Source organism: Scyliorhinus canicula, chromosome 13 (genome assembly GCF_902713615.1).
Source record: "Scyliorhinus canicula chromosome 13, sScyCan1.1, whole genome shotgun sequence".
NCBI lineage: Eukaryota > Metazoa > Chordata > Chondrichthyes > Carcharhiniformes > Scyliorhinidae > Scyliorhinus > Scyliorhinus canicula.
This window is the reverse complement of record NC_052158.1, coordinates 51,326,919-51,350,123: the sequence shown is the minus strand read 5'-3', so window position 1 is coordinate 51,350,123 and position 23,205 is coordinate 51,326,919. Positions and strand designations below refer to the sequence as shown.

Here is a 23,205-nt window from a genome sequence, read left to right as displayed (position 1 = left end):
TTCAAAATGGACACTTGCAAAGAGTAAAGGGAAAATTGTACAATGCTAAGAAAACAAGCAAATGCAAGGTTTGCCTGTGGATTGGAGTTTGCAGCTCCCAGACTAAACCGATACTACAAGCCATTCACATAGTAATGAGCTATTTCCGGGGACAAAAGAGAAACATTTAAGCTATTGGTACCAGAGCAGACTCCCCGGTGCCAGTGGAGACTAAAACAAAGGCAGGCTAACGGTCATCTAGGACCCGCCCAGTGATCAAGCAACGACCCCTTTATTGGAGAAAATCAATACAAACGATTAGGACATGGTCCAATTAATTGGGGCCAAGTTCAAATCCCGTCCAAAAGGGCGCGAAGCCCCCTTGGGGTATAAAGAGGATCCCCCAAGACAGATCGCTCTCTTCTTCTTCACCTTCATCTTGGCCTTGGCTCTCAGCGACGAGAGACCCGCCAAGCACCAGCCAAGTAAGTCTAAAGTCAACACATGCAACGAGATAGACGCTCCTAGCTAATATTCTGCACCAGTTTGATGCCAGCAGCCTCAGAACCGGACAACTGCCATTGTTCCTCTGACTGAGTGGGCCCCTGAAGCTAAGTATAGGCTTTTAGTAGTAATTGTAGTTTAGTGAGTAGAGTTTGTGCATGAGTATAATTGACTGTGTGTAAATAAATGTGTACTGATTTTAAACTTACTATCTGGTGTATCGAGTCTTTGATCAGTATTCGGTTTTGAACCTTGTGGCGGTATCAAAAGGATACCTGGTGACTCTTGAGCAAACGGAATCAAAACGGAGCAAATTAAGGAGAGCATAACGAGCAGCAGATGGAGGATGATGACAACCCGCTCTGCAATGAGCTCTGCTGCTCCGCATCGTACAATAATGTCTTATTCCTGCTCACGGTAGCAGTTTCCACCACCCTCCTGTGTGATCCTTGCATGCAAGCTGACCATTCCATCACACGTTCCCATCAGTTCCCTGGGGTGTTGGGGGCGGTCGAGGGGACAGAAGGGTGGGAAGCACGGGCCACCCATAGGATCCGCCCATATCCCTCCCAACGTCCGCCCATTTCCCTCCTCCCCCGCCAGTCCAGTCCAGCCCACCCCTCCCACCCATCACGCAGAGCACCGAGGCATTTTGGAATAGTGGTAACATGTGTTTGTTGTGAACAAATATATACAAGTTTGTGCCCTAACCGCTATATCTAAATTGCACCCTGCACCCATGCCAACTTAACTGGACAAAGCACAGTGACTTCAAATTACACTGGAATCATCAGGCATTTTAGAAGATTTGGCAGCAGGTGAATCTGCGACTATGACATTCCAACATGATTGTTATTCTATCCGAACAGTATGCTAGCGTTAAGCCAAAACATAGATCATAGAATTTACAGTGCAGAAGGAGGCCATTCGGCCCATCGAGTCTGCACCGCCTCTTGGAAACTGTTGATGCCGTCGCAAACACCATCGCATTGCCCGATGGTAGTCAACATGGCCTCAGGATAGGCAATTCCGGCCCCTACAGGGTGACAGCATGGCACTGGAGCGACACACGCCACTCCAGCTGCCGGTCCCGGTGTCAACTGAGCGCCTGCGCATGCGCAGTTGCACCGGCACCAATGCATGCACCGGCGCCAAGGTGTGCATACGCAGTGGCTCCTTTCTCTGTGCCGGCCCCAACTCAACATGGCATAGGGCTAAAGGGGCTAGCATGGAAGAAAGGCGGCCCCCAGCCCGAGAGGTCGGCCGGCTGATCAGTGGGCCCCGATCGCGGGCCAGGCCACATTTGTAGCCTTCTCCCCACACACAGGATCGGAACCCCATCCCCTGCACAGGTCACCCCCGGACCCTTCCACGCCGACGTCCCACTGGGTAAGACCACATGTGGACGGCGCCGGCGGGAGTAGGGTCTTTTGTTACGGCCGCTAGGCCCATCCCAGGCCGAGAATCGGCGGGGTGGGGGGTCTCTCCACACTGACCATGTGTTGGGGCGGCATGCCGCGATTCGCGTCGGTCGAGGCGATCCTCCGGCCTGGCCCCGGGCTGAGAGAATCCCGTCCATCGTGTTTACCCCAGAAAATGTGTCATAAAACGGCCACCGATTCCCTGTTTTGCTGGGCGTCAGCATGCCGGCAGCGTAGAACACCCTGCTCTCGCTGCTGATCCGGCCTCAAGAATTGCCCGGTCCGTGGCCCATGCATGTGCACGTCGGCGGCCTGCAGCGACCATGCCATGGCACATGGTGGAGACCGCTCGTGGACCTAGCAGCGAAATAGTGCCCATCCTGAGTCTGAGTCCGCACGCGCCATGCTGAAGTTGGCAGGTGAGTCGAGAGGCAACTGACGCTGTTGAGGACTCGGCCGTCAGGTGCGGGTCTCAACCAATATCTTGAGGCTGTCGATACGTCCATATGCTTTGAAGCGGGCGGGGCATCACGCAAGAGGTGCTGCCCTGATTTGGTCGGAACCTATGATTCTCCAGTTGATGGCTGAATGTGATTCGGAGTTAGCGATCGGACCATCCAGCCCAACACCTTTTAGCTATTCACAATGTGCAAAGGCACTGTCCAAAGGCAACCAGCTTTTGCTTGGAAAACTACAAACCTAATGGGTCGGACTCTCCGTTTCTGAGACTTTGGGCTTGATTCTCCTATTCTGCGGCTGTGTCCACAGGATCCATCTGGTCTTAAGACCAAAAAGTAGGCGCCGGTCCCTGTACCGATGATTTGCCCGGTGCGGGTGACAGCCAGGGATTTTATCAGTGGGATTGTTATTTCAGTTCAATTCTGCGGCTATTTGCCTCTCCCCAGAATCTGCCAGACCTGCTGCATATTTGTAGGATTTCACTTTTCACGGTACCATAGTGGTTAGCACAATTTCTTGACAGCTCCAGGGTTCCAGGTTCTATTCCCGGCTTGGGTCACTGTATGTGCAGAGTCTGCACGTTCTTCCCGTGTGCGTGGGTTTCCTCCGGATGCTCGAGTTTCCTCCCACAGTCCAAAGATGTGCGGGTTAGGTAGATTGGCCATGATAAACTTCCCATGGTGTCCAAAATTGCTCTTAGTGTTGGGTGGGGTTACTGGTTTATGGGGATAGGGTGGAGGTACTCTTTCCAATGGCTGGTGCGGATTCGATGGGCCGAATGGCCTCTTTCTGGACTGTAAGTTCTATGATCTATGATGATCTTAGTTTGACTCCACAACATGATTTATGTCAATAAAACTCATTCAATACAACACCAGAGCTGTTGATAATGAGGTTGTTCACCCAGCTCCGAACTGGGAAAATTTGAAATAGATTTTCAATGCACTTACTCACAGATTTCAAGAAATAAAGGTATTTTGTTTTTCATAGTCTCTAACTGACGTATTGCCACACTTAAGTCCTTGCAATAAATCAGTTTGTTCAGTGGGAGGGAACTAATTTCTCTACTCACATTCTCCGGGGGAGCACTCTCCATGGGCATTACGTTCGGTATTTATAAGGGCGTGTCTGTACAAGTCTCTATATTCTGACAGCCAGGGCTACATCATTTGCTGCAGGTTCAGAACCGAAATGGGATACCCTGTAATATACCAGATAGACCTTATTTTCTCCCCGGTTGTTGTAGCCGTTGTGATTCCTGGTAAGACAATGAAACATTTGAATATCAACATGTGATAGCTAATTTTACATTTCCATTGTTTTGAGCTACAGGTTAAGTATACAGTGTGCTGCATTTTTAAAAGTAATTTCTTGAAATAATTAATAACGTGTTCCTAATTTTCACCACACATCGTTGAAATACAAAGCATTCAATGTTCGGAATAGAAACATTTCGATAATGCAGACTCGACATCATATTAGAAATGAATTACGACTGTGAAATGCTTTATGCTATTCGTGAATATAGTTCTTGCAGTTTTATTGCAGAATTAAATTTTGTGTTATTGTTGTTTGTATTTACTTGATTCCAGGTTTGATTATGTTTTCCAGCTGATTGATGTAGAAGGGACAGTCCACCAGTTTATGTGGCTGTGTGCCATAAGTCCAACAGAATTGGATTTCTGTTCTCTGCATACGGCACCTTTAAGACGCAGGTCACGAGAAAAAATATATCATTTTCAAAAGGAAAAATAATTTAGTTCGCCTTTCCGTAGGGACGCTCATCCAACAGGGCGAAGATGCGCTCTGCCTGTTGTATAAACCAAAATGCAACAGAGGATGACGTATCCGCCGCGGTTTTAGAGACCATTAAACACAGTTCGGGAAGCACCGTGGAACAGTGGTTAGCATTGCTGCCTCACAGCGCTTGAGGACCCGTTTTACATCGCAGCCGGGGGTCACTGTCCGTGTGGAGTTTGCACACTCTCCCCCTGGCTGCGTAGGTCTCAACCCTACAACCCAAAAAGACGTGCCTGGTAGATGAATTGACCACACTAAATTTCCCCAAAATTGGAAAAACATTGGGTACTCTAAATTTATTAGAACAAGATAAAGAACACGGCGAGGATGTGCATTCCATGTTGTACACACCAATATACAATGGGAAGGGGGGGGGGGGGGGGGGGGGTTGGTGGTCCACTGCCCGTGTTGGAGAAGCCAATTTACAGCAGGGAGGTCGAGCCGTCTCCATGGTTTAGAGACCATTAAATAACAGGGCGAAGGTGCGCTCTCGTGTTGTAAAAAACGATATGCAAAATGGGAAGCTGTTCTCTCCAAGTTTTAGAGATCATTTTACAACAGAGTGGGGATAAGCTCTCCATGCTGCACTAACCAGTATACAATAGGGGAAGATATGCTATCCATGCTCTAGAGGTCATTGTGCAACAGGCTGCAGCTGCGCTCTACATGTTGCACAACTAATTTACAACAGGGGAGGACGTGCTCTCCATGTTGTAGAGATCATTGTACAACAGGCTGAGGCCGCCCTCTACACAATGTACAAACGAATGTACAATAGGGGTGGATGGTAGCACAAGTGGATAGCACTGTGGCTTCACAACGCCAGGGTCCCGGGTTCGATTCCCCGCTGGGTTTGCACGTCTTCCCCGTGTCTGTGTGGGTTTCCTCTCGGTGCTCCGGTTTCCTCACAAAGCCCAAAGACATGCAGGTTAGGTGGATTGGCCACAAGAAATTGCCCTCAGTGACCAAAAAGGGTAGGAGGGGTTATTGGGTTGCGGAGATAGGATGGAAGTGAGGGCTTAATTGAGGTCTGTGCAGACTTGATGGGCCGAATGGCCTCCTTCAGCACTGTATGTTCTATGTTCTATGATGCGTTCTCCTTGTTGTAGTGATCATTGTACAACAGGGTCAGGATGTGCTCTATATGTTGTACAAACTAATATACAACAGGGGAGGATGTGCTCTCCGTGTTGTACAGCTCATTGAACATCAGGGTAAGGATGCGCTCTCCATGTTGTACAAACTAATATGCAATAGGGGAAGATGTGCTCTCCATGTTGTAGTGATCATTGTACAACATGCTGAGGCTGCGCTCTACACGTTGTACAAACTAATATACACCAGAGGAGGATGTTCTCTCCATGTTGTAGAGTCCAATCTATAATATGGGATGATATCGTCGCTATGTTGCACAGACTAGCATATAACATGCTGGGGGATACATTCTCCATGTTATAAAGGCCAATGTACAATAGGGGAGGATGTGCTTTCCTCCAGGGCAACACGGTGGCACAGTGGTTAGCACTGCTGCCTCACAACGACAGAAACCGGGTTCAATTCTGGCTTGGGTCACTGTCTGTGTGGAGTTTGTATGTTTTCCCCCTGTCTGCGTAGGTTTGCTCCGGCTCCACAGTCCAAAGATGTGCAGGTTTGGTGGATTGGACATGACAAATTGTCCCTCAGTGTCCAGGGATGTACAACGAAGGCTATGGGGTTACGGGAATTGGCTTTATCGGTAGAGTGCACATTTGAAGTTTTCGTCCAGACTCGATGGGCCGAATGGCATCTTTCTGCACTGTAGACATTCTGTCTATGGATTCTATATTATACAGGTCACTATATATCAGCGCAAGGATGCACTCTCCATGTTGTACAGACCATTATACAACAGGGCGAGGATGTGCTCTCCACATTGTTAGAGACTAGAACACAAAAAGGACTAAGATGTGCTCTGCATGTTGTACAGACCTATATGTAATATGCTGGACTTCCGGTGACGGTCGCATGAAAGTGGCTTTCCCTTGGTAACCAACTTAGGCTTTATGAACCCATAAATTGGAGACCATAGACATAAAATATATACCCCACTCTCACTCCAAACTAACAAGCACCCAAGGGAATACTTTTGAATACCATGGAGCCGGAAAGATAATCACAATAGTAAGAGTTGTGAGTGGCAGATCCAGACTTCAGAGCGAGGAGACGTGCGGAGTTATGCAGAGCAACGCAATGCAAACCCAAAGGATCGTGAACTCAAACGTCGGCCAACCCACCGACGGAACAGTGGAAGGAGTTTATTTCAATAGAGCTCCAATGACATAGGGGGTCCATAAAGGAGGATCTCATGTTGGCAATGAAGTCGGCCATAGAAACTGCTCTGTGCCCAATGAACGATTAATTGGAAAGAACAGAGAGGAGACTGAAAAACCAGGAAGCGATGGTGCAGGTCCTGGAGTAAGCAGCAACCCACCAGAATGATCGGTTACCTCGCTCTAGGCCGAAGTGGCACGGTGGTAACTATATAGAGAATGGTCAAGCGGAAGGTGGATGATCAGGTAAAATGTTCCTGCTGCCAGAATCTAAGGATTTTTGGCACTATCTTAGAGCACAGAGGGCAGCAACTTGACAGAGCATGTTGCGAGTATGCTCGGGGAACTGGTCGTAGAAAAAGCTTCGCCAAACCCCAGAGCTCTAATGGGGCCACAGTCACTCCGGAAAAGGCCCAAATCAGGAGGACCACCTCAGGCGATCATAACAAATAAGCTCGAGTGCCCGAAAGGGGAATGAGCTCCAGTACTTGAACAAAAGAACGTCCCCCACAAGGAGACCGCAATGTTCCCCAGTGACCCAAACACTCTTTAGTCGACAAACATCTGACATTGGATGAAATAGGGGACGGTAGCTGCTCCGACATTTATGGACGGCTGCGGGAGGAGGTAAGGAAATCATTGGGTGAGGCACGGGAAAAATGGGAAGAAAGAATAGGCATGGAAATAAGGGGAGAAGTCTGGATTAAAGCTCTGTATAGAGAGAGCTCCACCTCATGTGCAGGGCTGTTCCAAACGCAGCTTAAGGTAGTGCACAGCAGAGGGAAGCAGAGCAGAGCTTCTGATTGGCTGTTCCGGGGAGATTTGCATACGTGCAGTGCGTTCAGCGTAAGTTGAAGGTGGTTTATGAAGGGGCTGTTCTCGAGTGACAGCTTTACCCGAAACACTACTTATGTAGTGTGTCCCACCCATTCTCCTACTCTAACCAAAAACAAAGTTCTGTCCATTGGATTGCTAAACTAACAATTTTTTTTTTTTAGTTTTCAGTTGTTGGGAAGTTAGTTCAGTGGGAATGGAGGTTGGGGCTGTTGAATGTTCCTCCTGCAGAATGTGGGAGGAAAGGCTCTCCTCGAGTGTCCCTGCTGACTACATCTGCGGGAAGTGCACCCAACTCCAGCTCCTCGAGAACCGCGTTAGGGACCTGGAGCTGGAGCTGGATGAACTTCGGATCATTCGGGAGGCGGAGGGGGTTATTGAGAGGAGTTATAGGGAGGTAGTCACACCTCAGGTAAAAGAAGGAGGTAGATGGGTTACCGTCAGGGGAGGGAGAGGGAACCGGCAGGCAGTGCAGGGATCCCCTGTGGTCGTTCCCCTCCATAACAAGTATACCGTTTTGGATACTGTTGCAGGGGACGACTTACCAGGGGTAAGCAATGGGGCACAGGTCTCTGTCACAGAGTCTGTCCCTGTTGCTCAGAAGGGAAGGGAGAAGAGAAACAGAGCACTTGTCATTGGGGACTCCATAGTTAGAGGAACAGACAGGATGTTCTGTGGGAACAAAAGAGTTGGTATGTTGCCTCCCAGGTGCCAGGGTTCGTGATGTCTCTGATCGTGTTTTTGGGATCCTTAAGGGGGAGGGGGAGCAGCCCCAAGTCGTGGTCCACATAGGCACCAACGACATAGGTAGGAAGAGAGATGGGTATTTGAGACAGAAATTCAGGGAGCTAGGGTGGAAGCTGAGAGCTAGAACAAACAGAGTTGTTATCTCTGGGTTGTTACCCGTGCTACGTGCTAGCGAAGTGAGAAATAAGGAGAGAGATGAGTTGAACACGTGGCTACTGGGATGGTGCAGGAGGGAGGGTTTTGGTTTCCTGGATAATTGGGGCTTATTCTGGGGTAGGTGTGACCTCTACAAACAGGATGGTCTTCACCTGAACCAGAGGGGTCCCAATATCCTGGGGGCGAGATTTGCTAGTGCACTTCGGGGGGGGGGGGGGGGGGGTTAAACTGATTCATCAGGGGGATGGAAACCTAAATTATAGTCCCAGTGTACAGGATGTTGAGAGTAGAGAGGTCAGGGATAGGGTTAAAAGTTCGAAACAGGGCACCGACAAGCAAGACGCTGGTTTGAAGTGTGTCTACTTCAACGCCAGGAGCATCCGGAATAAGGTGGGTGAGCTTGCAGAATGGGTTGGTACCTGGGGTCTCGATGTTGTGGCGATTTCTGAGACATGGGTAGAGCAGGGACAGGAATGGTTGTTGCAAGTTCCAGGATTTAGATGATTCTGTAAGAACAGAGAAGATGGTAAAAGAGGGGGGGGGGTGTGGCATTGTTAATCAAGGAAAGTATTACGGTGGTAGAAAGGATGTTTGAGGACTCGTCTACTGAGGTAGCATGGGCCGAGGTTAGGAACAGGAGAGGAGAGGTCACCTGTTGGGAGTTGTTTATAGATCTCCGAATAGTTACAGAGATGTAGAAGAAAGGATCGCAAAGATGATTCTCAACAGGAGCGAGAGTAACAGGGTAGTTGTTATGGGGGACTTTAACTTTCCAAATATTGACTGGAAATAATATAGTTCGAGTACTATAGATGGGTCAGTTTTTGTGCAGTGTGTGCAGGAGGGTTTTCTGACACAGTATGTAGACAGGCCAACAAGGGGCGATGCAACATTGAATTTGGTACTGGGTAATGAACCCGGCCAGGTGTTAGATTTAAATGTAGGTGAGCACTTTGGTGATAGTGATCACAATTCGGTTATGTTTACTTTAGCGATGGGCAGGGATAGGGAAATACCACAAGGCAAGAATTATAGCTGGGGGAAAGGCAATTATCATGCTATTTGGCAAGATTTAGGATGTATAGGATGGGGAAGGAAACTGCAGGGGATGTGCACAATCGAAATGCGGAGCTTTTTCAAGGAACAGCTGCTGCGTGTCCTTGATAAGTATGTACCTGTCAGGCAGGGAGGAAGTTGTCGAGCAAGGGAACCGTGGTTTACTAAGGAAATTGAAGCACTTGTCAAGAGGAAGAAGAAGGCTTATGTTAGGGTGAGACATGAAGGCTCAGTTAGGGCACTTGACAGTTACAAGTTAGCCAGGAAAGACCTAAAGGGAGAGTAAAGAAGAGCGAGGAGAGGACACGAAAAGTTGTTGGTGGATAGGATCAAGGAAAACCCTAAGGCTTTCTATCGGTATATCAGGAACAAAAGAATGACTAGAATAAGATTAGGGCCAATCAAGGATAGTAGTGGAAAGTTGAGTGTCGGATCAGAGGAGATAGGGGAAGCGTTAAATGGATATTTTTCGACAGTGTTTACACTGGTGAAAGACAATGTTGTCGAGGAGAATACTCAGGTACAGTCGACCAGGCTAGATGGGATTGAGGTTCACAAGGAGGAGGTGTTAGCAATTTTGGAAAGTGTAAAAATAGATAAGTCCCCTGGGCCAGATGGGATTTATCCTAGGATTCTCTGGGAAGCCAGGGAGGAGATTGCAGAGCCTTTGTCCTTGATCTTTATGCCGTCTTTGTCGACAGGAATAGTGCCGGAAGACTGGAGGATAGCAAATGTTCAAGAAGGGGAGTAAAGACAACCCTGGTAATTATAGACCTGTGAGCCTTACTTCGGTTGTGGGTAAAATGTTGGAAAAGGTTATAAGAGATACGGTGTATAATCATCTTGAAAAGAACAAGTTGATTAGCGATAGTCAACACGGTTTTGTGAAGGGTAGGTCATGCGTCACAAACTTATTGAGTTTTTTGAGAAGGAGACCAAACAGGTGGATGAGGGGAAAGCGGTTGATGTGGTGTATATGGATTTCAGTAAGGCGTTTGATAAGGTTCCCCACGGTAGGCTATTGCAGAAAATAAGGAAGTATGGGATTGAAGGTGATTTAGAGGTTTGGATCAGTAATTGGCTAGCTGAAAGAAGACAAATGTTCATCCCAGAGTTCAGTTACAAGTGGTGTACCGCAAGGATCTATTTTGGGGCCACTGCTGTTTGTCATTTTTATAAATGACCTGGAAGAAGGTGTAGAAGGATGGGTTAGTAAATTTGCAGATGACGCGAAGGTCGGTGGCGTTGTGGATAGTGCTGAAGGATGTTATAGGATACAGAGGGGCATAGATAAGCTGCAGAGCTGGGCTGAGAGGTGGCAGATGGAGTTTAATGCGGAAAAGTGTGAGGTGGTTCACTTTGGAAGGAGTAACAGGAATGCAGAGTACTGGGGTAATGGCAAGATTCTTGGTAGTGCAGATGAACAGAGAGATCTCGGTATCCAGGTACAGAAATCCCTGAAAGTTGCCATCCAGGTTAATAGGGCTGTTAAGAAGGCATATGGTGTGCTAGCGCTTATCAGTAGGGGGATTGAGTTTCGGAGCCATGGGGTCATGCTGCAGCTGTACATAACTCTGGTGCGGCCGCTCCTGGAGTACTGCCTGCAGTTCTGCTCACCACATTAGAGAAAGAATGTGGAAGCTTTGGAAAGGGTTCAGAGGAGATTTGCTAGGATGTTACCTTCGTATGGAGGGAAGGTCTTACGAGCAAAGGCTCAGGGACTTGAGATTGTTTTCGTTAGAGAGGAGAAGGCTGAGAGGTGACTTCATAGAGACATACAAGATAGTCAGAGGGTTAGATAGGGTGGACAGTGAGAATCTTTTTCATCGGATGGTGATGACCAACACGAGGCGACATAGCTTTAAATTGAGGGGTGGTAGATATAGGACAGATGTCAGAGGCAGTTTCTTTACTCAGAGAGCAGTAGGGCGTGGAACGCCCTGCCTGCAACAGTAGTAGACTCGCCATCTTTAAGGACATTTAAGTGGTCACTGGATAGACATATGGATGAAAATGGAATAGTGTAGGTCAGATAGGCTTCAGATGGTTTCACAGGTCGGCGCAACATCGAGGGCCGAAGGGCGTGTACTGTGCTGTAATGTTGTATGTTCTATGTTCTACAGGGTAAACCTGACTAGAACGCCTATCTTGGTTCTTCCCGAAGGTGGAGGGCAAATGTGAATGGTGCCATGGAGACCTGGCCACCCACACCCACATGTTCTGGTCTTGACCCAGACTTATTTCTTGTGTACTGGACCGCCTTTTTCGAGACCATATCCAAGGTTGTGGGAGGGTAGAGGCACGTCCACTAGTGGCGGTCGTCAGGGTATCGGAACAGCCAGAGCTATTTACGGGGGGTGGGGGGGGGGGGGGGGGGGAGGGGAAGCTGCAAAAGTCTTTACCTCCCTAATCATCTGCTGGAGGCTCCTGCTCAGCTGGAGATCAGCATTGCCACCCAAAACATCATGACTGGTTAATTAACTTCACGGAATTCCTTAAATTGCTAAAGATACATTTCCCCATCAGAGGACACTTCCTCAACACATGGAAGCAATTTACAGACCGGCTCAGGGATCTGTTCGTGATCAGAAACCAACAAGGGAGCGGGAAGCACGGCCTGGGGGGAGAGACTCAAATATACAAATGGAGAAAAGAAGGGGGAGAGGAGATTGGGAGAAAGGAGGAGGGGAGACGCTACCAAGAGTAGCGGGGAAGCAAGGCAGAGGAACAAAAGGTTACATAAGGAAAGTGAGCCCATTGGTGCGGCCGCAACAACACAACGGAGTAAGTTTCGAAGGCTGCAAGCACGCCTCTGGTTTTTGTTTATCATTGGGCCACATGTAAATAGTCATATCGGACATTTGTGGTAACCAACTACTGGGCGGGGAGCGGCAATCTACAGGCCTTATAGTTGTACATATGTTTCCTATTATTCTGTTGTCCCCTTCGTCATTTTATGTTTCTGTTTGTATATGTTTTATTCATTTGCCATTTTGCACAGTTGTCACAATCAAATGCAAAAACTAAAACAATACACGAATATACAGCATGCTCCTCATGTTGTCGAGACGGCTATACAATAGGGTGAGGATGTACTCTTCACGTTGTACAGATCATTGTGCAACAGGGCGAGGATGCTTTCTCCATGTTGCACAGATCATAACGGCGAGGATGCTATCTTCATGTTGCACAGATCATCAGGGCGAGGATGTTCTCTTCATGTTGCACAGATCATCAGGGCGAGGATGCTATCTTCATGTTGCACAGATCATTATACAACTGGGTGAGGATGCTCTCCGCATGTTGGACAGACAGTTATACAAGATGTTAAGTATGTTCCACAGAAAGGTAGAGAGTATGTTGTCATAACCCAAGAAGACGAAGATCTGCTCTCCATGTTGCACTCACAATACAAAGAGAATACGTTTTTCGTGTTGTACCAACCATAACCCCAAACAATGAAAGCTTACCATCTATTTTGTATGGCGTGTTATTCCAAACGACAACGCTGTGTCTAAGATATTTGGATTTGAAGACATTGGTAAAACCGGGCATATATGTGATTGATACAAGTCAATTCTCCAGAAAAAGGAACAGTATTTTCTCGTGAGCACATTTCGCTCTATCTGACAGAATCATCATTTTTGGCATCTAATCAATCTATAGTCATTTCCTAATTTCTGCCACAGATATCCGTACTGGGAAATAACTGGGTAACCCTTTAAATTACCAATCAAGTCATTTCACAACTACAGAACATGCATTTTCAGATGTCTACAATAGGCTTTAAATGACTCCCTCAAACCAGTGTTCCGCAACAGTCTCACGGAAAATTTCATCTTTACTTTATTTCTACAGTTAATTTGGTGGCGATAGTGATCCTGCTACGAGGAAAATGCGGTCTTTCCAAATGCATTACCTGCTACCTACTGGCAATGACAGCGGCGGATCTAATGGTGGTTTTCATCCATGTGATATTTCATCGGATTAATAGAATATATTTGCCAGTTACTATTCTGCTTCTGACTCCAATTTGTACTCTGAACCTTGTATCATACATTGTCGTTGTCGATTGTTCTGTTTGGTTTACGGTTGCCTTCACTTTTGATCGCTTTGTAGCAATTTGCTGTCAGAAGATACAGTCAAAATATTGTACAGAGAAAACAGCGAAGGTGGTTATCACCATTGTGTTTGTCGTGAGCTGCCTGAGGAGTATTCAATTTTATTTTTTAACTGAACCTGCCTTCATAATTGACAGCATGCCATGGCATTGTGTTCCAAGAACAGAGTATCACACGTCCCCGTTGTGGAAAGCATTGGAGTGTATCGATAGTATCATAACTCCTCTATTACCGATGCTTTTAATTATGCTGTTCAATGCACTCACAGTCAGACATATTATAGCGGCAAATAGAGTCCGCAGTGGACTTCGGAGCAACAGTGAAAACCAGAATGACACCGAGATGAAGAACCGGAGGAAATCAATGGTCTTGCTGTTTGCTATTTCTGCCAATTTCATCCTACTGTGGATGACGTACGTTGTGCACTCATTAAACTGGCCAGTGATGAACTTTGGTTACTCAAACAAATACTACAGTAACCCTATATACATTATGCAACAAGTTGGTTTCATGCTGCAGCTACTGAGTTCCGGCACAAACACTTGCATTTATGGTCTGACACAGAGGAAATTCAGGAGCGAATTAAAGAATGGGGTGAAATATGTGTTTACTCTGAATGGGAAATTATGTCATCATTCAAAAATAGCATCGAGCTGAAGCAGATATAGTTTTTCCAGTAAATGCCTATCATATTCTTCAAATAGAGGTGGGAAAATGAAAGGCAAACAGTGGCAGCTTGGTTAGTTATATATAATGGTCCAAATATTAAAGATTAATTTTCATGTGGATAAGTGACATGTCGGATGGAGCAAGATACGTAAAACATGAGGTATTCCGGTGTTAGTTTGATTACTGGGTTGAAAGAGTTAACGTACAGATTTTCAAAATACATAAAATTAATGGGCCTTAAAAGAGGTGCAACATTAAAGATCATGTTCCACACTCAAAAGCAATCTCATCCAAAGATGTTTAAACATGGTACAGGTCATTTTTTGTTAAATGCATAAACACTTCTAGAGAGACAAACGCACACAGGGACAATTTTATAAGATTTCAGCAATCAAGGTTCCTCCACAAGGGGCAGAATGGCATCAAAATGACAGGAAACGTTCCAGTCTCAGAGTCAACTTTTATCTCTTCCTCCTGGCTACAACATCCTAGTAAAATCCTAAATTATTTTCCACATATCCATGAAACACATATTTGAGACAATCTTCTATACTGCTGATAGGCCTGTGTCACACAAAGCGAGTTTAGTTCTTCTCAAAGAGGTCATTTTTGTGGTTATTCCGGTAATTCAAACCCAATTCACCTGCTTCTTCACGACAAATACTTTTTCCCCATCTCACTTCATGCAACATAATTCAGATATTTGCAGATGTCTTTTACATGAGCGTTCAGTTCATATCCTCACCAGGTTTTGCGGAAACCGACTTTTCCTTGTTTTGCAATGTAAGCCTATACCAAAATCATCCATTTCCTGACCATTAAAAAAGATCTCCCCTCAATCACTGTTCGTAGTTGTTTTATCCATGGAGCACACCTCCTCCTGCTTTGAGCTGATTTCCACTCTGTTAATAACAAGTTTTGAACTATTGCTGGATTCGATATTAGTTTTTATTTAACTTATGCCCTTCCGCGTATCTTCTCCACCCTCCATTTCAAGCCATTGTTGGCATATCTTCCTCCGAGGCAAATCCTCTCTCCCGATATAACTTACAACTCCAGTTCGATCTTAATGTTATTTCCATTTTCCGGTCCAAATCAATGCAAATCCTTCTGGAAATTCAATTTTGGAACCTCTTCCATTGGGTCTTTCTTCCTCGTTCATGCTGAACCGGTCCTTATCAAATGCATGTCTGGATAAATTACATGGCCCCTGAATGTGCCCATGGTGAATAGATCGCGCCCAAGCCACACCCTCCCCAACTCATCATAAAAACTCTTCAAGTTTCCTGTGAACTCTGACATGGTTGACCACGCCGTCCTTTCTCAGTGTCTCTGATCGCTTGTCCAGCGCAGTAACACTGCCCATGTTTGGTGCTCCTCTTACCATTCAAATCATTAATCTTGTTCCTGCAAGACTCCGTTGAATTATCCCTGCCGTACACATCGTCATTCCAATCTACATATTGTGCCTTGAGACAATGGTAACAGGATACACAGATTTGCTGAGGACACATGTCTCTGCCTCGCCATCGCTTTTCTCAACTCGTCAACCTTCCGGTGTTTCCAGGCTGTTTTGGAGGCCTAGATTATCTACAACCCTGAAACATGGTTGTAGAATAAGGAGCCAACATTTAGGACAGTAATGAGCAGAAGTGACGTTCATATTTAAAATTCACTACCTCGGGAATTTATTGATGTTCCATCGTTTTTAAAAAAAGTTTAGAATACCCAATTATTTTTTCCCAATTAGGGGACAATTTAGCGTGGCAAATCAATCTACGCTGCACATCTTTAGGTTGTGGGGCCGAAACTCACGCACACACGGGGTGAATGTGCAACTCTACATGAATAGTGACCCAAAGCCAGGATCGAAACTGGGCACCCAGTACCGGGAGACAGCAGTGCTAACCACTTCGCCACCGTGCCGCTTTAATGTTCCACCATTGAGCTGAGATAGGTTTTGGAATGTCAAAAATCAATCGATATGTGGTTTGGTCAGTGTCGAGGAAATTATAAGTCAGCACTTCAAGTTTTCGCCAAAGGTCTTTTTATTTGAGCACGACGTTCGTGGAGGGCTGGATGGACAGCAGTCATTTCAAATGCTCTGTGTTACAGACGTAAATGTAAATATTTATATGATACACTAAGCAATATCTGGGACAAAGGAATTTCTTTAGATTAGAGAGAGAGAGGGACAGAAAAACAAGCAGACCGGAGTAATATTTTAATAATATGTTCCTTGCCTAAGCAACATAAAATTATGTTGTCAGCAAAACAATGTGCACCTGTATGCTTGTTTACATTGTATGATCTTCTGACTATTTCATACAGAACTCTTGCCAAAGTTAAGGCTAAATGTCCATCATGCTTTGCCAAATACCTATTTCCATGAAAAATAGTCAAGCAGCCGGTTAAAATGAATACAGCGTATTAGGCAGCTAATCCGCCAACTAAAGTCCCTTGTACAATTCCCTCCTTGTTGACCTTATGATCAACACATTGTTAGTACATTTCCGTGTCCTCCGCAGCAAAGGGTGGGTTATAATGGAAGGGGAATGGACTTATGACAGGCACTTCATTGTTAAGTTGCTGGGCCCATGGAGGCAATGCTTACATACTCGCTCCCATGCCCTAACAATATCCCGAGCAACATTTAAATAGTAACAAAATGACAATCAGGATTAGAACGGCGATTTTAATCCAAAACACAATCCTCTGTCCTAAGGATCCTAACCACCCAAAGCCAAAGCCAAAGTCACCTACTCATGTAACTTTGTTACCTCTCTACGAATGTGACCGCCAGGTTATCAATTTTCTCTAAGTTATCAGGGATATACGTGCAGCAGTCACTTCCAATCAAGGCACAAGTACCTCTTTTTTCAGCTATCAAGAAGTCAAGGACCATTCTATTCTGCAGGGCAACGGCTCTTATAGCAACCATTTCAGTTTCTATCTGGTTAACAGCTTCTGCAGTGTTATTAGCTACCTGCTCAAGGATGTCTCCTAGTTCGCGTAGTTTATATGCATTAGTGGCTATTCCTAATGGTGGTATCATTATTCCCAGCATTTGTGCCCATGTCATAATACTTTGTGTCATCCTGTCATGGGGATGGTCCTGCAATTGCTGAATGTGATGCACATAAAGGACTACATATCCCAAATAACAGGAGCCTTCCCAATTTTCTGGTAAACATGGGTACGCCTCACGGCTATTGATAAAATACCGTACCATTACATGCGTCAGGTTTTCTTTACTATAAGTCATCAGTAGTCTTATCGGATCCCCTCTCCAGGGGCCTCCACTAGTTTGCTTTTCAACTCCTGACCAGTCAGAGATGAATAGTCCATTAACTGTAAGGCGGAACATAGGGGTTTACCAATTCAAGGTCTAATCACACTGACTCATGCCTACTGAGTGGGTCCCATATATTTTATGTTTCCTAAAGCATATGTTACCCTTTGGGACTCCAGTGTAATTCTGAAGTATCAAACAAGGCGGAGAGCATGTTACATTAAACCTAGGCAACCACCATCCTTTAAATCTTTTCATACCATATCCAGCTGATCTCCAGTCCAGCATATCCTGTGTATCTTCACCGCGCCCTGTATTATTCCGTTTTAGGACCCATTCTGCTATCTCGTTACTGGTGCATGGGGTAGGTCGCAGTGGGATGCTCTCCCCCGAGCATTTAGCAATTTGTGTACAAACCCAAAAATAGATTTATTTACTCTCTCTGGGTATGAGTGGGACATGTATATTAAAGTGTTCGTATTCAATTTACCCTCTACATGATGTTGCATTAATATGATAATACATATAAACATCAACGCCGTCATTCTCTTCAGGTCAGCAGTTCGCTAGTACTCTCAAAGTTCCGAATGATGTAGTTTACACCAATTTGCGTGGATCCAATCTGGCTTTTCGTTTACTTTAATGGCTGTTCGGATTATTAGCAGCACTTGGTAGAGTCCATTTCACCTAGAAGAAAAATAATCTTTGTTTTGTGCTTTCATATATACCGAGTATCGGGGTGGACCCAGATATGATAGTTGTCTTTGTAGCAACCAGCTTTTAGCCAAGAGCAATGCTCCTGTGCTTGTTTTAACTGTGGTTCTGTTATGCGGGACGGAAGTTCTACTGCCGTGTGTGCGTGGGTTTCCTCCGGGTGCTCCGGTTTCCTCCCACAGTCCAAAGATGTGCAAGTTAAGTGGATTGGACATGATAAATTGCCCTTAGTGTCCAAAATTTCCCTTTCTGTTGGGTGGGGTGACTGGGTTATGGGAATAGGGTGGAGGTGTTGACCTTGGGTCGGGTGGGAGCCGGTGCAGACTCGATGGGCCGAATGGCCTCCTTCTGCACTGTAAATTCTATGAAAAAAAAGTTTGCAGTTGTGGCTGCTGTTTGAGAGCTACTTCTTCTTTTGCTTTTTTAACTGCAAATCTATGCATGAGACTTCATCATCTGCAGCAGTACGCACTTCGCACTTTAAAATGGCTAATCTTGCTGGGCAGCTGAACAGCATCTAGTAAATTTAAAACCAATTTAGCATGTTTAATAGGTTGGCCGGAGGAAGTTACGAATCCCCTATTTTTCCATAATTGGGCAAATGGTGTACTACCCCAAAAGCGTATCGAGAATCAGCATAAATATTGACTGTCTTACTTATAGCTAGAATACATGCCCTAGTAAGTGCGAACAACTCGGCTGCTTCAGCAGACGTTCCCGACGGCAGAGCAGACGCCTCCACTATCTGGAATGGAGTTACGATTGCATAACCAGCCAGGAGGATCATATCATTTGGTCGGTTTGCTGACCCATCGATGAAAAAGATGTGTTTTGGATTGTCTAGTGGGTGACTTAATAAATCAGGTCGTGGGGTTGTGGTGGCATCAAAAAATTGTAAACAGTGATGATCAAAGAGATGTTCTTCTTCCGAGGGCGCGGGCAAGAGTGTAGCAGGGATGACTCCTGGTGCTCACTTGTAGGTAAAGTTGGTTTTAGAGAGAAGGATTACTTCGTACCCAGTACCCAGTACAATGCTGCGTTCTGGATGAATTAAGCAGCAGCAAAACAGAGGAACCAATACTGTACAAGGATGGTCGAGTACAAGGGGTACTGATTTTTGTACTATGGCCGCCGTGGCTGATACTGCTCTTAAGCAACTTAAGCAACCACAGCACATAGGGCCACCGAGTAAAAGGCAAGGGGTCTTTTCCCTCCTCCATGCTCTTGTACCAGTGCCGTTGTTGCAAATCCCCTGCTTCACATAGACAAAGAGTGTAGGGATTGCTGAAATTAGGAAGTCCAAGGCAGGGGCATTAATCATGGCTTGTTTCAAATTACGAAATGCTTGCTCCCTCTGAGTCCAGGTAACAACTGAACAGGCATTATGTAAGGTAGCCTGGCACAGTACTACGTCCATCTCTCCATAGTCCGGTTTCCGCTGCCTGCATTAGCCCACTATGCCAAGAAAGGAAAGAGTTTCCTTTTTAGTGCGCGGGGTTGGAACCCTGTATTCTTTCAGACCCAAGCCTCTGCTGTCCTTGCTGCAGATGAAATCCCAAATACTGAACTGTCTCCTGACGGAATTGCAGTTTGTACATTGAGGCCCTCTGCCCTCTTTCTGCAAAATGTGAAGACAACAAAAGGGTATCCTATTGGCAAGCTAGACCCCCCTTTGAGGCTAATAATATATCGTCCGCATATTGTAAAAGCATTGAGCCGGACGACAACTGGCACTCATCCAAGTCTCTCTCACTGCCACAGAATATACTGCTGGGCTTTCTGTATGGCCCTGCCGGAGGCGGGTCCAAGTGTACTGTTGATTCCAATACATAAAAGTAAATAGATATTGACTGTCCAGGTGCAATGATATTGAGAAAAAAGCTGAGCATAAATCTATGACAGAGAAAGTATCTGGTGGTACAGAAGACAAAATTTACATTTGTGTCCGGCACCAATCGAGTAATCGGGATAACAATTTTATTGATGGCTCTGAGATCCTGCACAAACCGCCAGTCGTTGGGTCTTCTTACTTTTGGAATGGGGAGAATAGGGGCATTACAGGGGCATTGTGTCCTCTTCAGCACCCCTTGCTTTAATAGTGCATTGATCACTCCCTCGGTCTCCTTTTCTGCTTCCAGTGCCTACCGGTATTCTTTTAAGCAGGGCAGGGCAATGTTATTCTGTAACTGCACCGTCTGCGCTGGGGCAGAATGTACTTTTCCAACATGATTTTTATTTTGGGCCCATAGGTGTCACGGTATCCGGGCCAGGATTGAAGTGAGTAAATTATGGCTCTCTCGGGGAGGTTGTTGTCTTTCAAACGTAGTGGGCCATTGCTCCTCTTTCCAGGTCACTGTCCTCCTGTTCGCCATAAAACTCTATCAGACAATTTTGTTCATCTATTTCAACATCAATCTCCTGTATTATGTTTTTGTTCTCTGGCCTCTTTGATCAGTTCTCCTATTTGCTTTTCCTTAGCAGGATGTCTTATGGCCAATGTTAGATGGGGTTCTGAAGTTAAATCCATCCTGAAGAGGTCCCTCCGACTCTGGGTCAGCTGCACTAACATTCCTAATGCCACAACACCAAAACATAAAAATGGGCTGACATGCACTTGCGCTTGTAAATTTTATGTTAGCTCATCCTCACGAGCATACCAAGCCATTCAGTGGTTCACTATGTTCTCTCGGCTGGTCTCTATCAGGTGTTTTAATAGCTGCACCCAAGGGTCATTAATCTTTTGTAAGACTTCCTGCAGTTGTCTAACAATGGTGCTGTTAGGGTTAATGTCCAGCTGCCAACAATATAACACAGGCACAGAGCGATCCGGCTCTGGATGAGAAGTTATTAAATTCAACAACTGGTGAGCTTGGATTTGAGGCAGTTCCATGAACGCGCCATTGTTAATGCAATGTATTACTGCTCCCAATTTACAGAGTGTTTGTCTGACAAGCAAAGGGAGGGGCGTAGTTTATGAAATAATCATAGTATCGACCAGTGAGATGTTGTCAATTTCCAGCTTCATTGGGCGAGACACTGGCTCGGTCCTGGGAATACCGGTCCTGAGTTGAAGCTGACAATATTGACTGGCAGAGCAGGTTCCTCGGTACGAGTGGTCTACGCCTGCTCTGATTATTTTGTGATCATACGTTTTGAACCAATTTGAATTATAGAACATAGAACATAGAAAATACAGCACAGAACAGGCCCTTCGGCCCATGATGTTGTGCCAAACTTTTGTCCTAGATTAAGAACAAATTAATCTACACCCCATCATTCTACCGTAATCCATGTACATATCCAATAGCCGTTTGAAGGTCTCTAACGTTTCCTACTCAACTACTTCCACAGGCAGTGCATTCCATGCCCCCACTACTCCCTGGGTAAAGACCCTACCTCTGACATTCCTCCTATATCTTCCACCATTCACCTCACATTTAATTGTAATGATTTGTTCCACCCGGAGAAAAAGTCTCTGACTGTCTACTCTATCTAGTCCCCTGATCATCTTATAAACCTCTATCAAGTCGCCCCTCGTCCTTCGCCGTTCTAATGAGAAAAGGCCTAGCACCCTCAACCTTTCTTCGTAAGACCTACTCTCCATTCCAGGCAACATCCTGGGAAATATCCTTTGCACCTTTTCCAAAGCTTCCATAGCCTTCCTAAAATGAGGTGAGCAGAACTGCACACAGTACTCCAAATGTGGCCTTACCAAGGTTTTGTACAGCTGCATCATCACCACATGGCTCTTAAATTCAATCTCTCTTCTAATGAACCCAAGCACACCATTGGCCTTCTTCACAGCTCTATCCACTTGAATGGCAACTTTCCAAGATCAATGAACATAGACCCCAAGATCTCTCTGCTCCTCCACTTTGCCAAGACCCTACCATTAACCTTGTATTCCGCATTCATATTTGTCGTTCCAAAATGGACAACCTCACACTTTTCAGGGTTAAACACCATCTGCCACTTTGCAGCCCAGCTCTGCATCCTATCTATGTCTCTTTGCAGCTGACAACAGCCCTCCTCACTATCCACAACTCCACCAATCTTCGTATTGTCTGCAAATTTACTGACCCACCCTTCAACTCCGTCATCCAAATCATTAATGAAAATCACAAAGAGCAGAGGGCCCAGAACTGATCTCTGCGGTACGCCACTGATAACTGGACTCCAGGCTGAATATTTGCCATCCACCACCACTCTCTGACATCTATCGGTTAGCCAGTTCGTTATCCAACTGGCCAAATTTCCCACTATCCCATGCCTCCTCACTTTCTGCAGAAGCCTACCATGGGGAACGTTGTCAAATGCCTTACTAAAATCCATGTAAACCACATCCACTGCTTTACCTTCATCCACGTGCTTGGTCACCTCCTCAAAGAATTCAATAAGACTTGTGAGGCAAGACCTACCCCTCACACATCCGTGTGGACTATCCCAAATGATCAGCTAATACCACGATTAATATTTCAGTATGAAAAGGCAAAAACTGACATATATCCATCACGAGAGCTATGGAATCTAGAAATATTTATGTATTCTAGAATGTAGACCGACTTGAGGGGACTTTTTTTAGGATGGCAGTTTGTGACTAGTGGTGTGCCTCAGGGCTCTGATCTGGGACCACAACTTTTCACAATATACAGCAATGATCTGGAAGAAGGAACTGAACGCACTTTTGCTAAGTTTGCATATGATACAAAGATCTGCAGAGGGACAGATAGTATTGAGGAAGCAAGAGGGCTGCAGAAGGATTTGGACAAGCTAGTAGAGTGGGCACTGATGTGCAAATGAAATACAATGTGGAAAAGTGTGAGATTATGCACTTTGCAAGGAGGAATTTAGGCATAGACTATTATCTAAATCGGGAAATGCTCAGGAAATCAGAAGCACAGAGGGACCTGGGAGTCCTTGTTTCCGATTCTCTTTAGGTTAACGTGCAGGTTCAGTCGGCAGTTCAGAAGGCATATGCAATATTATCATTCACGTAAAGAGGGCTCGAATACAAGACCAGGGATGTACTCCTGAGGCTGTATAAGGCTCTGATCAGACCCCATTTGGAGTATTGTGAGCAGTTTTGGGAAAGGTGGTGTGAAGCCTGTTCAAATTCATTGTTTCATGATTAGTGATTTGTCTCC

General features: G+C 45.6%; 1 protein-coding gene across 1 annotated transcript; it reads left to right on the top strand.

The window, feature by feature from the left end:
* The first annotated feature begins 2,307 nt into the window (after positions 1-2,307).
* Positions 2,308-14,043, top strand: LOC119975602 (probable G-protein coupled receptor 139). Its single transcript, XM_038815389.1, has 2 exons — positions 2,308-2,323; positions 13,124-14,043. Exons 1-2 carry the CDS (start codon positions 2,308-2,310, stop codon positions 14,041-14,043), a joined length of 936 nt encoding a protein of 311 aa, XP_038671317.1.
* Positions 14,044-23,205: the final 9,162 nt, after the last annotated feature.